This window comes from Arvicanthis niloticus, chromosome 6 (genome assembly GCF_011762505.2).
Source record: "Arvicanthis niloticus isolate mArvNil1 chromosome 6, mArvNil1.pat.X, whole genome shotgun sequence".
Lineage (NCBI taxonomy): Eukaryota > Metazoa > Chordata > Mammalia > Rodentia > Muridae > Arvicanthis > Arvicanthis niloticus.
Window position 1 is genome coordinate 17082441 of NC_047663.1, and position 17713 is coordinate 17100153.

The window sequence follows — 17713 nt, forward strand, 5'->3', positions numbered from 1 at the left end:
TGGACCCTTGATAAGAATGGAAAAGCCTCAAGCCTAGTAACAAGCATTGGTCAAAGCAACGACTGTTTTTTAATGTTTGATGATTACTACACAGGTGAGCTGAATAAGTCAGGTACATAGCTTTCAACACACTAGCGATACCCTCCCTAGTCACAACCCTTTCTAAGAAGCTAGGAAAAAACTATCTCATCAAAGCTCAACTATGTTATTTGCAAACAAAAGGTGAGCATGAGTCTGTTGGTCAGACTTCCCAGTATAGACTTTAGAAGTGTAAGTATAAATAATACACTGAAATCAAATCAGCACTGCCCCAAAGGCACAGTCATAGTAGACAGTGCTAACACAAACACAATGTGAATGTACTTAATGCTGCTGATATATACCTAAAAAAGATAAAAGCAGCCCTATGTGGTAATATACTTGGACAGCTGAGGCAGAAGAATCACCAACAATTGGGGCCAGACTGTGAATTTAGAGCCATTCTGGACTACAGCGTGAAAACATCATAAAAACAGGGGGAAAAAAAAGTCAAAAAGGTAAATTGTATAAATTTATCATCACAAAAAAACCAAACAAACAACCTAACACTTAAGCTAGTTCCCAGCATACATATCTGTAATCTCAACACACAGAAGGTCAAGGTAGGAAGACTGTAAATTCAAGACAAATCTGGGCTCCAAAACCAATAAATACATAAAAATTAATATTCAAGATGCTGGAGAGATGGCTCCTTGGCTAAGAGCACTGACTGCTCTTCCAGAGGTCCCAGGTTTGATTTCCACCAACCACATGCTGGCTCAAGACCATCTATAACTGGAACAAGGGGTCTGACAACCTCTTCTGGCCTCCACAGGTACCACACACACATTATGTACAGCTTCCAAAGCATTCCTACACATAAAAATATTGTTTTAAATAAAGAAAAAATTAAATAAAAAGTGAACATTTTAAAAAGGGAAAACCGACTGGGTATAGCCCAGCGACAGAGTGCATGCCCAGCACACCCATGGAGGCACTAGGCTTAAACCTCAGGACTTCACAAAGAAGGGGAAACAAATAAAACACAAGTGCTTATTGCTTCTACTTGAAGCAAAGGCATTTCTTTTACTCAGACTTCTCAACCATAAAATTTTGAATAAACATAAATCATAACAGCAGAGACCATATCTCTATACCTTACAAAACAATTCCACAACTATAAAATCACATAATAAATCAATTTTGCATTTTATAACCAGGCATGAAAAATATGTAGGTAATTTGTTGGTGAACACAATGTGGAGTTCAGACATTTAAAATTGGTTGCCTCTCCTACTTGTGGAAATCAAGCTGTAGATACAGTGGTCATTACTCTGTGGGTCCTAAGAAAGCATTAAATAAAGACAGCCTTTAAAAATGCAGTGCCCCAAACTGGAGAGATGGCTAAGCAGTTAAGAGTACTGACTGCCTGCTCTTCCAGAGGTAATTCCCAGCAACCACATGGTGGCTCACAACCATCTGTAATGGGATCAGATGACCTTTTCTAATGTATCTGAAGACAACAACAGTGTACTCATATAAATAAAATAAATAAATCTTTAAAAGAAAAAAAAATGCAGTGCTGCCCAGCACTCTGGAGGAGACTTCTCTAAAGCAGAAAGCTAGCTAGCTTCCATATAAGAAACAGTTTGAAACCAGCAAGATGGCTCAGTGGGCAAAGATGCTTACCACTTCTGCTGACAGCCTGAGCTCAATCGTGGGCACTCATGGTACAAGAAGAGAGTTTTACATGTAGTCCTCAGAGAACTCCACAAACATCTACAGATGTCAATACACACGCATACACGCGCACACACGCACAAATAACATTTCAAAAAAATTTCTAAAGATACAATTTAACACATACTCATTCTGAACAAATATAAATGCAAAACCAGGACAAAATTCAACATAATTTATAATTAGGACTGTTTCCTCTTATCGTTTTATCTGATTTTTCTACCTTAAAACAGTAAAGCAGGCGCAGTAGCTCATAATGAGAATCACAACACTCAGGACGCTGAGGCAGGAGAATTGTGAACGTTAGAGCTGTATGATTTACAAGACAGCCTGGGCTATAGGGGGAGAGCCTGTCTTTTGTGGTCACAGAAATTTATTGGAAGCAATTTTCCTAAAGATCTTATTCCAGAGGCGTTTGAATTTAAACCTGCAGATATCAACTCACAGTTCTCAATATTGAAAATTTCTACAAATTAGTATAACCCCATCTTTGTATCCAGTTGTTTGTACTTACCTTGTAAACTTCACTGAAACCTCCTCTACCCAAAAGATGTAACAACAAATATCTGTCATTTAGTGTTGGATGGTCTTTAAACCTGTGGAAACGGAATACATAACATCCTCGGGTCAAAGACTAGTCTTTAATATTCCAACATTCCTATAATATCTCCGACTTTAAAATAAACACTTCATTATAGCCACTGTTGAGAGTTTGACAACTGACATCATTATAGTGAACTATGAGCACAAGGTTACACAGCTGAAAGAAACAGCATAATTATAATAAGCAGTAACAGCTATTAAAGCCAGATAGCAATTCTTGTCTCGGCAGCTGCATCTAAACTTGTGGCTGATTTGGATCTCCCTCCTTTTTCTATTTTAAAATTACATAAAGCTTCAAGGTGTTTTTATATTGCCTTAAAAATAAAGTATTCCACATGTTCTGAATGAATTCATATCTCTCTCTCCCTGTTCTTTCCTCCCACCTTCCCTCTCTCTCGGGTCTTATATGTAGCCCTGGTTCGCCTGAAACTCACTATGTAGGCCAAGTTGGCTTTGAACTCACAGAGATCCACTTGCTTCTAGTTCCTGAATACTGAGACTAAAGTTGTGTGCCTCCATACCTGTCTACCTTTTGGAGACAGGGTTTACTCTGGTCTGGAACTCCTCAGTTCTCCTGCCTCAGCCTGCTGAGTGTTGGGGTAACAGATGTAGACCATCATAACATCATTTATGTTTTTGAGACAGGGTTTCATTATACTCTGGCATGAGCCTCCTGAATGCTTGGAATACATATAGATAGGTCTGTGCCAACTAACCCAATTTGTTTTTCTCTCTTTAGATAAGTTTATTGTAAATCTAAGTCTAGGATACAGTGTATTCCCAAAACAGATTCTTCCTGTAGTGCATGCACTATAATTCCAGACTCTTAGAGGCAGGTGGAAAATGGAAGCTCAAGGCCAGCCAGGGCTACATAATAAGACCCTACCTCAAAACCCAAAGAATAAAGACAGCTAGGGATAGAGCTTGCATGCATGCCTCATATGCACGATGCCTTACACTTCAATCCTAGTACAAAACAAAACAAAACAAAAAAAACAAAAAACAAAAAAACAAAACAAAACTTGTAAAAAGTATCCCTATTAATGCTAAAATCCCTTTATTCTGAGTTTAAGAAATCAGTGTGCCTGTGGGGAAGAGATATTATTATGGAAATTTAAATCAAGACCTAAATTTGACTCTTAATTTGGGCTACTGTTCAAATTAACTTCATTTCTCTAAACTTGTTTCCTGATTGATGTATTCAAGATTCTGGGGCTGTCATGAGGATTAAGTGTGAGACCAGAAAAACACTTGAACTCCTTCCTGATATATAACGTTCTCAGTAAATGCTATGCTGGCAGAATAAGGGTCCGTGGGTAACACTGGTCAAACAAAATACAGGGTTAGAAATAAATGGGGGAAAAAAACCTAATGAGTGATTAAAAACCATTTCCCACTTATAAGCTACTTTCCCCTAATATTAGTCATAGAAATGGCTTATAAACAAAGGTGAGTGTGAATCTATAATTAATGTGGTAAATTTAAGTTTTATTAGTTTTACCTACTCAGAAAATAGATGTGAACTCACCTAATTCTCTTTCTACAGCAGTACACTATGGGCCAGGTTTCCACCTCCCAAGGCTCCACAGTTATGTCTTCAAATGCCGCCAACCCCATCCACCCGCACAGCTGGCAAGCATTATGATTTTAGTAATCTCTACCCATGTAAAATGCTAGATGCACACATATATAACCTTACTTCTTAATACAAAGAAGATTGAAACTTTGTTCATAAAATTATATCCTAAAAATGAACTAAATACACTCATTTGGGGGAAAAAAGTAAAAACATTGCTCTAGACCATATATGACAAAATATTCAGCGATTTCCAGCTTATTATGCCCCAAGTTGCTTACTGTGAATTATCTTCATTATGTATCCTTTTTAATTCCCTGATATGTAGATTCCTAACCCTTTCTAGCCTTTCCAGCTCTGCCTGGATTTCTGCTTCCTCCTGAAAAGGGAAAAAGAAAAAAGTTCAGAATCCAGTGAACTTTACCTATTTCACTTGTAAAAAACCTAACAGAAGAAACTCTGCATTGATCGTCCACTCCTCAGATGTAACCACTGATAACTTTCCAGGAATGCTTTATACATACACATACAGGCTTTTGCAAAAAACTTTATAAAATTCACGTTTATTGTCCGGTTTTATTCTTTGGGTACCTTTGTTAAGGTATTTTATACTCAATACCTTAAATTCCACTAATTTAATATCTAAGAACTGTGTGTGTGTGTGTGTTATAAAGAAAACTAATGTTGCTACTATTATCATAAATAGCATCTATAAGTTTCTTTTTTTTTTTTTTTTTTTTTTTTTTGGCGTGTGCGTGTGCGCACGTGCCATATGTGTGCAGGTGATAGCAAGGGACAGAAGAAGAACGACAAATCCTTGGAGGTGAAGTTACAAGCAGTTATGAGCAGCCAGACCTGCTGGGAACCAAACTCAGATCTCTAAAAGAACAACAAACTTTCTTAACAGCTAAGCCATTTCTCCAGCACCTGGGCTGCTGGATTTAAGAGCTTTTAAGAGATGGAGGGAGGGACAAAAAACTACATTTATGGTATCTTGGAGCTAGAGATGGTAAGTCTGTGGTAAAGCACTTACCTAACATCTTTAAAGTCTTGGGTTCAATTTCCAGCACATACTCCCCCCATCCCAACAACAACAACAACAAACCCACTTCATACTACATATATGTTAAAGCCTTGGGTTTAATCTCCAACACACACAAAAACCAGCCCAACAACAAAAACCCACCTCAAATCACACACATGAAAATGGTAAGTAGGATACAATGACACAACCCTTTAATCCTGGTATTTAGGAAGCTGATACAAGAGGATCCTGAGTTCTAGGTTCTAGGCCAGGTTGGGCTGTGCCATAAAACTCTCAAAAACCAAAAACAGACACCATGCCCATGACCTTCAATAAAAAGATTCTTTTTATTGAAAGATTCAGTGAATACTACCAACAAATTCTTTTAAGTATTAGAATATTAATGGTACAATATATTTTCTTTAGTTACTTTAGGCAAAAAATAAGAGCTGCTAATAACATAGGAGTTCTTCCATCAATTTCAGACATATTAGTCCTGTGTATTTAATTTCTACTTTAGGGACAGTCATGTGGGCAGGTCTATAAAACAGACACATTTTCTGCAGATACATCACCAGGTAAAACAAACTTTCCCTCAATCGCTTGCACTGACTTGAAAATAAAAATCCAACCATTAGACTACAAGACATGACAATGACGGCAGCAACACCGAACTCCTACAGCATGCAAAGCTACGATGAATTATATTTGTCCAAATGATCAAATCATTACTGTATCAAATATAAAGTGGAAATTACATTTCTTAAAAAAGATTTTCCCATCATACTTACTTTCTTAAGATGACCTAATCTAAGTTTGAAGATTTCCTCTTGTTCATGGTATTCTGCTAAGGTTAACCTGAAAAACAATGGTAGCAATTTCAGTAAATTCTATGAAGTAACAATGTGCTTATTTGAACAGAAATACTTAAATATGCTACTAGGGTATATATAATTTTCATGTTTAAAATAACTAAAAGCCAGGTTATTTTGAAGTCCTATGATCAAAAGAAAACTCTTAATTTCACATGAAATGTAAAGAAGACTCAAAAGGTTGAGGAAAAAAAAAAAAACACATAAGCTATAGTTTTCCATTATTACAAAATGTTTAGTGCCGTTACATAAGTCATTAACACCTGCCTAACAGTGCTGTAACTATGTAACAATGTTAGAGAGCACTGAAGAAAGGGCCAAGGTGATGGACAAGCACTCCTTCTCAGTTCCACCTACACATCCTTCTAAGAATAAAAAAGTGAATTTTCCAAGCACACATCCTTCTATCCTAAGAATAAAAAAGTGAATTTTCTCCATTTTTACCTTCCCCACACTCATCTCCTTCAAAGGTTTAAGTGTCACTATTTACATGAATACTAAATTACCAGGACAAAGAGGATACAGCTACCCATTCTCACATAAAGGGCTAAAAACAACCTCTGGCTAAACTACCGACAAAAAAAGAGTAAAAAGGTAACAGTACAAGCACTAGGGCTGCTGCATTAGTCCACAGCTGCAGAAACATCCGTATCTGCTAGTCCAGCTCATTCCATGAAGGGGAAGAAATGGAAGGAGGAAGAAGAGGAGGAGAAGGAGGAGGAGAAAAAGACAGCTAAGAATTTAAAATTTCTCTATGCCTTAACAGATTCCGTATCAGGAAGGGATAATGTAAGTCACACCAGAGGCCTGTGTTGGCTTCTGGTCAGACAGAAGAGCCAAGTCACCAATCTTGTAACTAAGAAGTGAACTGAATAGCCCCCAGCATGGATTTTACAGACTCCATCTGGTAAGCACTCATGAGCACACTGCTTACTGGTCTAGATTAAAATCTAATCACTGTCCGATGGTGTGTATTCGTGGCATGCATGCATATACACTCTGCCCCTCTTTTCTCATTCTTAAGTCAATGGTTTCATGCACTAGTAACAAGTAATTTTCAAGTAATACTGGAGGGTAGACCCCTCTGCATATAACCACAGAACTCATGAAAGAAAACAATGACTTGGGATGTCTAGAGAATTTTTCAAATATGCTTGGAGTTTCTGATACAAAATACACTAGTTTTAAAATACTGTTACATTAACAAAAGTGTTTCTCAAACTTAGTTTACTACAGACACTTTTATCACTAAATTGGAATCTTGGCTTATTTAGATGTTGGCTCCCCTATATAAATTATGAACTCCTAAAACTGGGGTTGTTTTCTTTAAGATCTGCAATCCAGAACAGGGCCTGGCATAAAATAAGCATCTAACATAGACTTACCAAGCACGTGTCAAAGGTAAGACTTCCTAACACATTGGGTATACATGGGGTGAGGACTGGAGTTAAGCATCTTTCTCACTGGAACAAAAGAAGATGCAGTTCCTGAACTTGTCAACACAGTTGTAATTTAAGTAGTACACTTGGCATAGATTATAGGCTAATGTGGTTTTGTAGACTGATATACAAACATTAAAAAAGCAAAATAATAAGCCTTTTGTCTTTTTAATGTTTGTGTGCATAATACTCTGTGTGTGCATCTGTCTGTCTGTCTGTCCTAATTTTGGACAAGAAATTTGATTTGAACGAAAAACAAAAGAAGAAAAGAAGAGAGGATTTTCAATCTCTCTTGCGTATGATGGCTATGTAATAACTTTTGACTGACAGAAAAGAGATGGCCATACTTCAAGAAACTAGAGCAGTGGTTCTCAACCTTCCTAATACTGTGACTCCCTAATAAATACAGTCCCTCATGTTGTGGTGACCCCCCAACCATAAAATTATTTTTGTTGCTACTTCATAGCAGTGATTTTGCCACTGTTATGAATCACAATGTAAACATCTGTTTTCATAGTTTTAGGCAACCCCTGTGAAAGGTCACAACCCACAAGTTAAGAAATGCCATACTAGTGTTTTCCAGAATGGGGTGTGGGTAAGGGGGGAAGGGAATGGGAGGTGGGAAAGATGCTCACAAGGTCAAGAATTATCTTATCATAAAATATTCCTTTTTTTTTTTTTTTTTGGCGGGGACAGGGGAGGAGAGATGGGATTGGAGGCAGGGTTTCTCTGTGTAGCCCTAGCTGTCCTGGAACTCACTCCATAGACTAGGCTAGCCTCAAACTCACAGATAACCACCTGTCTCTGCATTCTAATTGCTGGGATTAAAGGCATGCCTCACCTGCCCAGTGTGAAGTATTCTTTTTCTAAAATAACTACTTTTTCTTGCCTTACTGTTTTTCTTTTTAAAGACTTTTTACTTTGTATGGATGTTTCAACTACTTGTATGTCTGTGCACGACATACATGCCTGGTACCCTCAAAGATAAGAAGAGGGTACCAGATCCCCTGGAACTAGAGTTACAGACAGTTGTCAGCTGCCATGTGGAAGCTAGGAACAGAACCCTGGTCCTTTACAAGAGCAGCAGATGCTCTTAACCATGAAGTTATCTCCAGCCTATCTTGGATTACTTCTAAGTGTGTTAACTGAGTACTCTTTTAGCCAATAAAGAACATTCAAAAATATTAGCCAGATCATCTCCATAAGACCATACCAATTTCCATAAAATTATACAAATTTATCCTAACCTAGAGCTACACATAGTGAAAATTATTAGTGATATATATATATATATACATATATATATATATGGCAAAGAAAATATATTGTCCGTAAGTAACAGTACTTTTCTCTCTCATTTCAAACTTTCTGAATAAAGAGCATGTCTACGAAAGTCAGCTAATATATGTTACGTAGCTTTTAAACAAATCCATTAACATGTCTATAAAAATAAATCTTTAAACCCCAAGGACCTCTTTAAAGGTGTTTCCACAGATATTCAACAAGGTACCTGTATTGGGGAAAAGGGGTATTTCATTTTATAGCATCAAGAACATACGTTTCATTTTCCGCTCCATTGGTCTTGCTTTTCCGTTGTTTCTGCTCATTGGTTGCGGGAGGGGCCTGACCCATGGCAGGGGGTTTCCGTTTTGCTAACATTTTCCGTTGCCTTTCTATTTCTTCTCTCTGTGAATTTATCCTTTCCTGTTGCCTAGAAATATAAAGAATATGGCATAGAAGGTAAATAAATTCCACTGCTATGGAATTCATGCAAACAACTTTTCATTTACATGTCTCACAGACTTCATGAATGCTAAGCTTCATGGAACAGAGATTTGTACTTGGCCTTCAGGGTGTAAGAGCCAAGTCATCAGTGGGAGTGTTTCTGGAAATAGCCTGTACTTTAAGGAGTTAGTTATGACTGAAAAGTAAAGGAAAATGGATAAATACCTGCTAGGACCTTCCAGACTTGAAAGGAACGATTTTCAGATTCCCTTTTAATAGTTAAGAAAATAAACTCTGCATTAAATTAGGCAAAGTTGGTATGAAATACCCACCGTATCAGAAGTCCTGAGTGCCTTGCAATCTTAACTGTTAATTACCATACAAAATAATACTGAAACTATATATAGTACAGTGGCCTAGTGCACTGGAGTTTGGCTAAGAAATTTCTTTAGTTTGTTTTTGTTTTTCTAGACAGGGTTTCCCTGTGTAGCCCTGGCTGCCCTGGAACTTGCTGGCCTGGAACTCACAGAGATCCACCTGCCTCTGCCTCCCAAGTGTTGAGATCAAAGTTGTGCACCACCACTGCCCCACAGACTGAAGATTTTTTTAGACAGACAATCTCATTATAAATCTTAGTTGGCAACTCTCCTACTTTAGATTCAGTCTGAGCACATTATACAACTGAGGCTACACTAATAAAGATCTGACTAGCAATACCCTCTGACTCCAAACTCATGAACATAGAATGGGCAATTTGCACTTCTTGGTCAGGGTGCCATGGGATGGCATGCCTTGGTATGACAGCTTTAGTACACTTCAACTACACGGGTATACTTCACTCTTAAGAGAAGATACTACTCTGCTTTACTTTTAGGATATTCTCTGATGTGACAGCCTTTTCTTATTAAAAACAAACAAAAAAAACTAAAAAAACTAAACCACATATTTGCTACATTTGCAAAGCAAAATAACTCTTCAACTAAGCTTGAAGTTGATGTTTCATAGGTATTTATTACACATGGCATCAATATTTGTACTTTTCTTTCAGGACTCAATCTTTTATGGTTTGTTGTCACTCAAAAGTAATAACATGCTCTCCAATTCATATTAAACAACCTATTTCAACAAAGAAAAATAACAGACTCTAAGTCCTAACTGTGATCTGGAGGTCAAAAGTTAGAGCGCCCTGATTAAAAATGCAGCTGATTTAGCTCAGTGGTAGAGTGCTTACCTACTACACGTGAAACCCTAGTTTCAATCCTCCGTATAGGAAATAAGTAAATTATTAGTAATAAAAATATAATGCCTTCACATATCTTCCAGTCTTAGATAACACTGATCTAACAAATCAAAATAAATAAAGCTAAGGCAGTATTATATATACAATTCAAGATACACAGACAAACAGACAGACAGACAGACAGACAGACAGACAGACACACACACACACACACACACACACACACACACACACACACACTCTTATCTCTTTTGTTTTTGAGATAGGGGTTTTTATCATGTAAGCTGGGCTGGCCTGAATTTGCTTTGTAGCCCAGGCTGGCTTTGAACTAGAGCTCTGCCTACCTGCATCTGCCCCTGAGTGTTGGGATTAGAGGTATGAACCACTACCACCTGGCAATCCTACATTTTTTTTTTTTTACTGACTATAATTATAGAAAACTTTAAAAATCCAAATATATTTAAAGTTTCCCTACTTAATCCTGACAGTTGACTTACTTGATGAGGTTTTGGAAAGCATAACCATCTGTCCACTGTTCCGTAAAAGAGGCTCCGTGCCGGACAGTAGTAAAGTGGCCCAATCGCAATCGGTCCTGCATGCTCTTATCTCTACATGCCATCTTCTCTTGTTTAGACTGGAGTAAAAGGAACAAAACAAATAGAATTTTTTACACACTGATAATTATAGTATTATCAAGAAAAATACTGTTGATAAATCATTTATCACCTCAAAAGGGGAGAGGAGAGAAGGGATAGAAGGAGGAAGGGAGGGGAGGCGGCATCCAACACCTGAAATAAACTCAACAGGGACAAACTGTCAAACTCATACTCAAAACAATGAAGAGCCAGAAAGCATGCCCATATTATTACTGGGGGAATCTTGGTCTAGTGTACATGCAAGAAAAAAAACTCTAGCTGTCATAAGAACTTTGTTTCTCAGAAATTCTACATTTCAATATGTTTACTTCAGTTAAGAAAGTGTTAACATGGGCTGGAGAGATAGCTCTGAGGTTGAGAGCACTGACTCCTCTTCCAAAGGTCATTCCCAGCAACCACATGGTGGCTCACAACCATCTATTATGGTATCTGATACCCTCTTCTGGTGTGTAGTCATATATGCAGGCAAAACACTGTACATATAATAAATAAATGTTTAAAGAAATGACACATTAAAATACCTTAGGATATAGATTTCAGGCTCATTACCACTAACCTTTTCTATAAGGAGCTTCTTGCTCATGGTGACACATCTATTTAATCGTTCCTTGTATTTCTCTAGCATCTTTTGCTGTTCATCTATCTGTCGTCTCAAATCACAGTTGGCCTTCAACAGGAAAAGATTTTTAAATTAGTTTTAAGGAAGCTAGATTAGCAGAAAATACTTTCTAGGAAGAGAAAAAAATCATTACTATTTGCTTTGTAAGTCTATCTCTATAAAGAAAATAATTCACCCCTTTAATCAATCTTTATGTTACCATGTAAGTGTTGTTTATGTTAAAGTTGTTCTGTTTTTCAACTTAAAGGTTTTTGGTGGTGCTATGGAATCAATCCAAGACCTTCATTAAGTACACTAAACGTATGCTGACCAAGGACCTACATACTCAGCGTATTTCTAAAGAGAAAAGGAACCTGAGTTCTCATGGATGATGCTCCCAGAGAAGCCCAGACGTTCATGCCCACACCAATCAGAAATAAGAACTTGTTTCAACAACATGAGAATGTAAATACAGTTAATTTAGCTATGGTCAGAATCTTACAGGATGGGCTATTTGAAAAACTCAAGGTTCCTAAAATACCAGAGAGGGGAAGAACCATTAACTCAAGACCAAATCTGGCTTCGAAATTCCTGAATTTATCACTCAGTTATTAAACAATAAAATTTGCTGACTTTTTCAGCTTAAAAAGAAAAGAAAAGAAAAGAAAAGAAAAGAAAAGAAAAGAAAAGAAAAAAGACAAAGGGTAGGGGGAAGCCATGTATGGGTGTTTTGCCTGCATGTAAGTCTGTGCACCACATGCATGCCTTCCAGGACCAGAAGAAGGCACTGGATTCCCTGGCCTGGAGTTACAGATGCTTGTGAGCCACTATAGAGTTGCTAGAAAAGCAAACCTGGGTTTTCTGAAAGATTAGCAACTGTCCTTAACCACTGAGCAACCTCTCCAGTGTCTTTTGTTTCTTTCGTGTTTTTAAGGCAGGAGCTCACCATGTAGGATATACTAGAAATACTACATACCAGGTACTGAACTACAAAGATCTGCCTATCTGACACCCAAGTATGATCCCCAAGTAGAGATTAAAGCTCAGTTTCAGTTTTAAAGCAGCCTGTGTGAAACAGCTTCGTATTCCAAATACATCTACTCTCTCTATACAGACATACCTGTTGTTACTGCAGAATCCCATAAGCCATCATACCAAAGCAAAAGTCTTACTGTACCTAGGTAAGTGTGACTATCTAATTCATATTGGAAACCCATAAGCAAAGGCCCAAGAATGTCTATTCGAAATCTATATGTCTATACTTCTGGAAGATAAATGTTCCTTCCAAGTCTGTGGTAATTAAAAGTTGTAGTTTCTAACATTAATAGTTTCTAGGAGTCCATGCTGAGAGTAGGAACTGGCTGACAGTACCCAATGTAGTCATACCCAACATCTTACTAAAGTGGGAAAACTCATGATGAACTTTTATTTCCTGAAAGGAAATAACAACAATTTAATTTTTTTTTCTTGAGAAATTGTCTAGATCAGATTGGCCTACAGTCATGTCTATGGGTGACTGTCTTAATGCAGGAGACCCAGGCCAAAGTGGACTCTTCCAGCCCTATGCAAATGGTTCTGAGCTGTGTAAGAAGGCTAATTACACGTGTGTCAATGAACAATCCAACAAGAAGTGTTCTTTTATGCTTCTGCCTCGAATTCTAAACTACTTCAAGTTTCTGCCTTTGGTTTCTGCCCTGACTTCCCTCAATGTGAGACTGACCTGGGAATATAAGTCAAATACACTCTTCCATCCTTTTGTTGGTGGTAAGAATGTTTTATAACAACAGAAAGGGAACTGGAAAAGGCCCTAAGTTCAGTCTCTATAAGACAAGCAAGGGATCTAGTAGGAAAAAAGGATCAGGAATAGGTAGATGATGGTGAAGAACAAAGGAACTACGAAGGAAAGTCAAGCTAGGGTTTAAATTTGTCACACATTCCACCATCTCAATCTGGATCTCTCTCCAACACTGTCTCCCGTCCTAGTGGTGGGGATCATGTAGACAAGTGCTCTACCACTGAGCTATACCCCTAAACCCATCATCTTGACAAACAGTCAGGCTATAAAGAAGGGAAGCAAAGCTATAATCCTTGTTGAGCCCAATGAAACTACTCTGGACTAAACTCTGAGACTGGAGTTCAACTAAGGGTTTTTTTAGAAAGACAATCTCATTATAAATCTTAGCTGTCAATTCAATTAGCATCCAAGTGGACCAAAACCAAAAAACAACAACTCCAGGGGGCTGGGAAGGTATCTCAGCGAGTAAGCATGCTTGTTATGTAACCATAAGGACCTGAGTTCAAATCCTCAACGCCAATATAAAAAGCCAGACAGAGCTGTGTACATCTGTGATCCCAGAATTGTGAAGGACTGAGGAAGAAAAACTCCAGGGAGAGGAATGCTGTTTCAAAGAAAAAGGAGTGAAAAAGCAGAATGCCATATGCCCTTTCAGGGCCTCAACAAGCACACAAGGGCCTGGTCCCCCAACACATGTACACACACACACACACACACACACACACACACACACACACACACACTTCAAGCAAACAACCAAAATGTAAGTAAGACTGTTGCTTAAAAATTAATTTTTCTTCTCATTCAAATATGGGAAAACAACCATAAATAAGGAGGCCCAAGGAATATAATTCTGAACGAGGAATTGGAACATCAGTTTGAAAATGCAGAAAGCGCTGGGCATGATGACACACATCTTTAATTCCAGTACTAAAGAAGGCCCAATCATTAAATTAAAAAAAAAAAAAAAAAGTGAGTCAGTGTTGACAGATTCTACATTTAAAGTACATTCTGGGCTTCATTGGGATGAAGCTGGGTATCTCCTTCCCAGTATTGGTTGTCGAACATGCACCAAACCAAATGGACAAATATTCCATACTTTCCAAAAGTTTGTGGCCAAGTAGCTATGGGGGGAAAAAAAAAATGGAAGGGTTACAATGGTTCAGACCTACACTGGGAACAAAAACCTGGGTCTCCTTATAGAGCAGAGCACCTTGACCTGTGGTCAATGTGTCTTCTAGTAAGCAAGGGACATTCCTGTTATAAAAAAAAAAAAAAACAAAACAAAGAACTGAAGACAGAAAATGCAAATCTGCTTGGTTATATTATGGATGCCAATTTGAGTGCTCACAACTTGGTTTTTTTTTTTTTTTTTTTTTTTTTTTTAAAGAAAAAAAAAAGGATATATATTCTCTAGGACTGACAGCTTCTGTCTTGCCTCAATGTGGAGTGCAAATGATCTAGCAAAGTCTACAAATATGGTGTATCTCTAAAGAAGGTGACATATGCTAATATGTTGCTTGAAAGTCTTTAAACAGAGGAATGTAGACAACCTAGGACCGAGCACCCAAGCTTCAGTGTCTTGTTACCCGAGCTAGGTGTCCAGAAACATATGCACCAGCACATTTCTCTGAAGAAACAATGCACTAAGAAAAACCAGAGACTGCAGAATATGCTAAACTTTTAGCCAATAGAATAAAGGAAGCCAAAGAAAAACTGCAGGCACAGACCGCCAAGACATCCCACTGTCCTCTAAAGTTTCTACTTGCAAGTCTGAGTCCAGGCAAAAATACAAATTTCTAAGAGTAACAAATACTTGCAGGATGGTTCAGTGGGTTAAGGCTCCTGATGTCAAGCCTGACAATTTGAGTTCATTCAATCCCAGGACTCACATGGAAAGAAAGTAATATCTCCTTAAGGCTGTGCTCTGACCTCTATACATAAACCAAGGCATATGAGAGTTCACACACATAAAATAATTACTTTATTTTTAAAGTAACAAATAGCCACCTGGGATACATGAGACCCTGTCTCAATAAAATAAAACTAAGAGCTAGAGAAACAGATCAGCAGTTAAGAGCACTGACTGCTCTGGCAGCAGACCCAGGTTTGAATCTCAGCAGCCACATGGCAGCTCACCATCAACTGTAACTCCAGTTTCAGAGTCCAATGTCCTCTTATGGACTCAAAGGGTAACAGAAACATACATGGTGTAGGCAAAATACCCAAACATAAAGTTAAAAAAAAAAAGATTAAATACTAAATCAAGAAAAAGTGAGAAGAAGATGGGAAAGAGTAAGAGAAAGGAAGGTAAATATGTATCCAAATCCTAGGGTGTCAGGCATGATAACACTCGCTTATTATTCCAGCACTTAGGAAGCCATGGCAGAAGGAGGCCAGTCTAGGCTACACATTGAGACTCAGTCATGTACACACGCACACATAGTGTGGAAAACCAAAGATCTAAAATGAACTGAATGGTCCATGTAAAAATAGCGTTTTAAAATGTAAAAAATGGAACTAGAGATGGCTCAGCAGTTAAAAGCACTTACTGCTCTTGCAAAGGACCCATATTCAATTCCCAGTACCCACACAGTGGCGCACTAAGTAACTCTGGTTCTAAGGGATCCAATGCCCTCTTCTGACCCCCATGGTCTCCTGCATGTATGTGGTGCACACATACAAGCTCACACATGTACATATATGAATAACCAGTAAATTCTTTAACATTGTGAAAGCCAGGTGTAGTGTTGCACACTTTTAAGTCTAACACTCAAAGGAAGCAAAAGCAGAGGCAGGTAGATCACTAAGAGCCTGAAGTTAGGTTAATCTAGATATTGAGTTCTAGGGCAGTCAAGTTAACCATGTCTCAGAATAAAAATAAAAAAGCAAGAATATAAAAATGACTACTTTCAAGTGGTAAAAATGTGAAACTTAATCCAATAGTTCTACAAGAACTACGACTCCCAGAGGCAGGCGGATTTCTGAGTTTGAGGCCAGCCTGGTCTACAGAGTGAGTTCCAGGACAGCCAGGACTACACAGAGAAACCCTGTCTCGAAAAAAAACAACAACAACAAAAAAAAAACAAACAAAAAAACCAAACAAACAGAAAAAAGAACTACGACTCCACATATTTGCTTCTCTAACATAAAGCCAAGTATTAAAATACTTCATTGCAAATTGTCCAACTTAAAGAAAATATTTATAATGATATGATTCCAGTGCCTCCTCAGATGTTCATTATTCACTGTGTTAATTGGCTACCATAATTATCCACAATGTGCACAGGACCCAAGTATACAGAAGTGGTGCTTATTATAAAGTCTTACATACTCTTATACTTACTCTTAATAAATCATCTATTCTTCCTTCCTTCTTCTCTAAGTCAGAGTTCTTATTGTTTTCTAGTGCAGATATTTTTTCTATTGTGAGGTCAGACTATAAAGACAAAAGCAAACAAATTTGAATTAGTCACAAAACATTACATGCCATCCCATTTTTCTTGCTTTTTCTGGAAGAACCACTTATTAACGTGAATAGCTAGAGAGAGAACTCAGGAAATGAAATCTGCTTTCCTCATCCCAGCTTTCAAACCTTAGCAACATCCACAAAACTTGTACTGCAAATACATTACTCCTGAAATTAGCTATACAAATTCTCACAGTACTGTACATTGAATAAAAATTATATAACACCATAGAATTGAAATCAGATTTGACTAGAAAGGATTTCAAGAGATAGGATGCAAAGTTTCAAAAACAAGTGTGCCCCCTAGTGGGAACAGAAAGAAAGTAGAATGACAAAAAAGTTCTGAGTGCTCAACTATCTAGTGTTCTTCAATGTCCAAACACTGGTGGTTCCAATAAAATAAAATTTTTTTTTATATAGTTCTTAACTGACAAGCATCTTGTGTTGAGAACACAGACAAGAAGACCAATAAACTAACTTAGAAAACAAGGTAGAGCAAAGATCTGCTATCCTTTTCAAATAGAATTTCCTTTTTTTTTTTCTTTTTTCTTTTTCATTTCTTTACTTTTCTGGGGACACCCTGAGCTGGCCTGGAAACCAAGATCCTCTTGCCTTAGTCTCCCCATTGCTGGGATTTACAGGCATATGAAACACCACGTTAATGTTTAGAACAATCTCTATGTTAGGAAATTTCTGAAGACTGTTTAACGAAGAAATTTTGTTGGTATACCATTTTCAAAGTACAGGAAATAAACTACTTTCTTAAAATTAACATTTATTGAAAGCCTACTGTCCCCACTGCCTAAGGTGATAAATGCAAACAGTAGAGCCATAATCTGCACCAGAGCCCAGAAACTTTCAAAATGTGTGCTTTTGTCTCCATACCATGCTGCAGTAAAACTGTGTCTGCTACCACATACCCCAACGGTAAAGAAAAGCCTGTTAGAATCTCTTCCAA

At 37.7% G+C, this 17713-nt stretch overlaps 1 protein-coding gene across 5 annotated transcripts in view; it reads right to left on the reverse strand.

The window, feature by feature from the left end:
- Positions 1 to 17713, reverse strand: part of Tlk2 (tousled like kinase 2) — a 91592-nt gene that overhangs the window by 23249 nt on the left and 50630 nt on the right. For all 5 annotated transcript variants that reach the window (XM_034505441.2, XM_034505442.2, XM_034505445.2 and 2 more), the window contains 7 exons: positions 16633 to 16725; positions 11450 to 11560; positions 10735 to 10871; positions 8831 to 8983; positions 5753 to 5819; positions 4219 to 4316; positions 2273 to 2354 (listed from right to left, as the gene is read on the reverse strand). In XM_034505441.2, the coding sequence (XP_034361332.1) occupies positions 2273 to 2354; positions 4219 to 4316; positions 5753 to 5819; positions 8831 to 8983; positions 10735 to 10871; positions 11450 to 11560; positions 16633 to 16725 (741 nt within the window). The remainder of the gene's footprint in view (positions 1 to 2272; positions 2355 to 4218; positions 4317 to 5752; positions 5820 to 8830; positions 8984 to 10734; positions 10872 to 11449; positions 11561 to 16632; positions 16726 to 17713) is intronic.